Source organism: Myotis brandtii, unplaced genomic scaffold (assembly GCF_000412655.1).
Source record: "Myotis brandtii unplaced genomic scaffold, ASM41265v1 scaffold125, whole genome shotgun sequence".
NCBI classification, from domain to species: Eukaryota; Metazoa; Chordata; class Mammalia; order Chiroptera; family Vespertilionidae; genus Myotis; species Myotis brandtii.
In genome coordinates, this window is record NW_005354385.1 from 12,241,902 (window position 1) to 12,245,803 (window position 3,902).

Below are 3,902 nucleotides of genomic sequence, written 5' to 3' on the forward strand. Positions count from 1 at the left end.
ATGAAGTAGTCTATGATACTACAGAAATTAAAATCTCTCAGGGATACTTGTAAAGTGACTGAAAAATATGGAACTTAAACTGTAGTACCAAAGACAAAATTACTTAAATCATTTGAAGATAAGTAATAGGATAGTTTATTTTATTTACCTTGAAAATATTTATTTTAATTTTCATTGTTAAGGTTTTTCATGGTGGTTGCTGTTTATTGTTACTGTTGTTTTTTCCTAATCAGAGAAAGAGTAGAAATAAAAGAAAGGTATTGTTTGGGATTATATATGACTCGAAATGACCAATCATGATTAGCTTTGATAGCTCTGTTTAGGAAATCTGCCTTATTTTCCAGCCTCCTTTTAGAGGACTCTGAAGAAGAAGAAGGTGACTTATGTAGAATTTGTCAGATGGCAGCTGCATCATCATCTAACTTGCTAATAGAGCCATGCAAGTGCACAGGAAGTTTGCAGTATGTCCATCAAGAGTGTATGAAAAAGTGGTTACAGGCGAAAATTAACTCTGGTAAGATTTAACCTTTTTGTGTATTTTGTTTTCACAATTTTTCCAAGAGATGTATGCATGAATGCATATTAATTAACAAATCATTACAATTTATTGTCAAATTTATATTCTTACCAAAGTGTCCTGATCATTTTTTGAAGCAAAAACATTAAAGCACATTAGTCTTGTATCATAACTTCAATTTATACTACTATTTTTAATATTCCATTTACCCAATAGACAATTTACTTCATAGTTATAACTATAATTTGTTATTGCTAGGTAACCATTATATCATGTAAGATCCTTTTGAAAAGATTTGTTTCTAATGCTGTTGTCTAATGTTGTGCAGAAATAATATTACTGTAGAGACTCATTTGTTTCTTGAGTAAGTGCCTGTTGTGAAACCAGGCACAGTTCTATATGTGAGGTATAAAGTGATAAACAAGACAGAGGAGGTACTTGCATTATGGGGTAATATTGCGTGTTAAAGGAATGACTTGTTGAGGTGATGACATTTAAACTGAACAAAGAGCCAGCTAATCCAGAATGAGGGCAAGAGCATTCCAGCAGAGGGAACAATTAGTGCAAAGATTTTAAAGTGGCAGTGACTTAGAACTGAATGAAGCTTGCTTGGAGTATAATTAGTGGGCAAGGAAAGGGGTGATACAGTTGAAATAAGAGAGATGAGCAGAGGCTAGCTCATTTAAGACTTCAGAAGCTAATGTCTGAAGTTAGATTTTTATCTTAATTATGAGAGGAAGCCACTGAAGGGCAGGAGAGTGAAATGATCTTTTATTTTGGCTGCGTTGTGGAGGGTGGATTTTAGGGGGACAAGAGTAGCAGCAGGGAAGCCAGCCATTAATCTATTGTGGCAACTTACCAGAAATCTGTCTTACTATAAGAGAGAGGTGGTGATGGAGGTGGTACAAATAGATGTTTATATATATATATTGGAGGTAGAGTCTGTAAGATTTGCCGGTGGATTGGATGTGGATTCGATGTGGTGGAGTGAAGGAGAAAGAACAATTAGGAAGCCCATATTTTTGTCATGAGCTGCTAAGAAAATAAATGGTAGGTTCATTTACTGAAATAAAGAAGACTGTGAATTGAATAAATTTGGGAAAGGAATTCAAGAGTTCTGTTTTGGAAATATATATTAACCAGATGGAAATGTCAACTGGGCAGCTTGCTAGACAACTGGATATTTCACAGGGTATTAGCACTGGAAATTACAATTTTGAGAATCATAAACACATATGTAATATTTTTAGTATTGGGATTAAATTAGGTCATTTAGAATAAGAGCATATATCAAAGAAATTAGCCCAGGACAGAGCCTTGGGACACCCAAACGTTTAGTGGGAGCAGAGAAGGAGATTTGAGGAGTGGTCTCAGTCTAGTAAGAAAAAAAGCTTTAAAAAGAGAGTGTTGTGCAAGCCAAGAAAAGGAAGTGTTTTAAGGAGAGTGTAATCAAGCCTGTCAAATATACTACTAAGAGATACAAACAAAGAAATGACAGTTGGATTTGGTGGCATGAATGTCCTTTGTAGCTTGTCCCTGGAGTGCTGGGGTCATAAGCATGATTAGATTGTATTGAGGAGAGAGAGAGAGAGAAAGATGGGATCCAGGGCACAAGTCAAGTAGTTAGCCTTTAATAGGAATAAAGGTATTTTAAAAAAATTACAAGAAGGCTAGTCTAGATATGGATGTTGATCAGTTGTTTAGGTGAGAAGATGCTTGGATTGCTATATAATTGCTTCTATTTTCTTAGTTAAGGGAGATAAGGTCTTCACATGGTTAGGGGACAGTTTTAGAGATTTTGATGTGGGGGGGAAATACCATTCTAAGGTGTTTTTAGGAAGTATCAGTTTCATTAAAATCAGTGGCCATGAATATGATTCCCAAGTGAGATAGATACATGTAATTTTATTATTTTTTCCCATTGATTTTTTTTTACTTTATTTTTTTATTTATCTTTATTATTGAAAGTATTACAAATGTCCATCCGTCTGTCTCCCCCCTGTCCCCCCACACCCATTGACACACTGCAGCCTGCACCAGCCCCTCCAGGCCTTCACTACACTATTGTCTGTGTCCATGGGCTATGCATATAAGTTCCCCAGTTAATCTTTCCCCTCTCTGCCCCTAAGCCCCACCTTCCTCTGAGATTTGTCAGTCTGTTCCATGCTTCTATGTCTCTGGATCTATTTTGTTCATTAGTTTATTTTGTTCATTAGATTCCACAAATGAGTGAGATCATACGATACTGATCTTTCTCTGACTGGCTTATTTCACTGAGCATAATACTCTCCAGGTTCCTCCAGGTTGTCTCAAAGGGTGTAAGAGATCCTTCTTTTTTTACAACTGCATAGTTTTCCGTGCTGTAAATGTACCACAGCTTTTTTATCCACTCATCTACGGATGGCCACTTGGGCTGTTTCTAGATCTTAGCTATTGTAAATTAATGCTCCTGTGAGAATTAATACATTCTTTCTGATTGGTGTTTCTGGTTTCTTAGCAGTGGGATCACTGGGACAAATGGCAGTTCCATTTTTAATATTTTGAGACAATTCCCTACTGTTTTCCATAGTGGCTGTCCCAGTCTGCATTCCCTCCAGCAGTGCACACGAGGGTTCCCTTCTCTCTACATCCTTGCCAGCACTTGTCATTTGTTAATTGTTGATGATGGCCATTCTAACAGGTGTGACATGATACCTTATTAGCATTTTAATTTGCGTCTCATGATTAGTGACTTTGATAATTAGTGATGTTTTTCATATGTCTCTTGGCCATCTGTGTGTCCACTTTGGAAGGGTGTCTACTTACGTCCTTTACCCATTTTTTAATTGGATTGTTTGTCTTTTGTAAAGTTTTATGATTTCTTTATATATTTTGGAAATTAACCCCTTATCAGATGTATCATTGGCAAATGTTTTCCAATGCAGTGGGTTCCTTTTTCATTTTTTTGATGGTTTCTTTTAGCTATTTTCTAGAGAATGCATGTAAGTTACTACTGCTTTCTTGGACTTCATGCCAAATTTTATTACTTAAAGAATTGTTGTTATTAAGTAGCACTAATTCTAAGTTTTATGAGCTCTTTGAAGATAGGGGTTACTCGTTATTCTTTTTCTGAATCTCCAAAACCTGTAATATTGCACATAACAAGCACTCAACATGCTAGTTGAATAGAATTTAAACATACCCTGTTACTCATGTGACTTCCTTTAATTTTCAGAACATTTTTTTCAACTTAAAGCCCTATCTAAAAGTAAATACAGTGGGGAAAATGGCTTTATGTTTAACTAGACAAGACTGCTACCTACTAAATTGGAACCTGAAGCTTAAGAGTAATCAAATGTTGAATGCATATGAGACAAAAGGAGCTTTTTTAAAAAAAAAAATTGTG

The 3,902-nt window shown here is 35.6% G+C and overlaps 1 protein-coding gene across 9 annotated transcripts in view; it reads left to right on the forward strand.

Moving 5' to 3' along the window:
- The window catches only part of MARCH7 (membrane-associated ring finger (C3HC4) 7, E3 ubiquitin protein ligase), a 46,572-nt gene that overhangs the window by 32,471 nt on the left and 10,199 nt on the right, over positions 1 to 3,902 (forward strand). For all 9 annotated transcript variants that reach the window (XR_001360752.1, XM_014534105.1, XM_014534106.1 and 6 more), the window contains one exon: positions 345 to 514. Coding sequence is in view for 8 of the 9 variants with exons in the window: in XM_014534105.1 (XP_014389591.1) it covers positions 345 to 514 (170 nt within the window). In the remaining variant the exon portion in view is untranslated. The remainder of the gene's footprint in view (positions 1 to 344; positions 515 to 3,902) is intronic.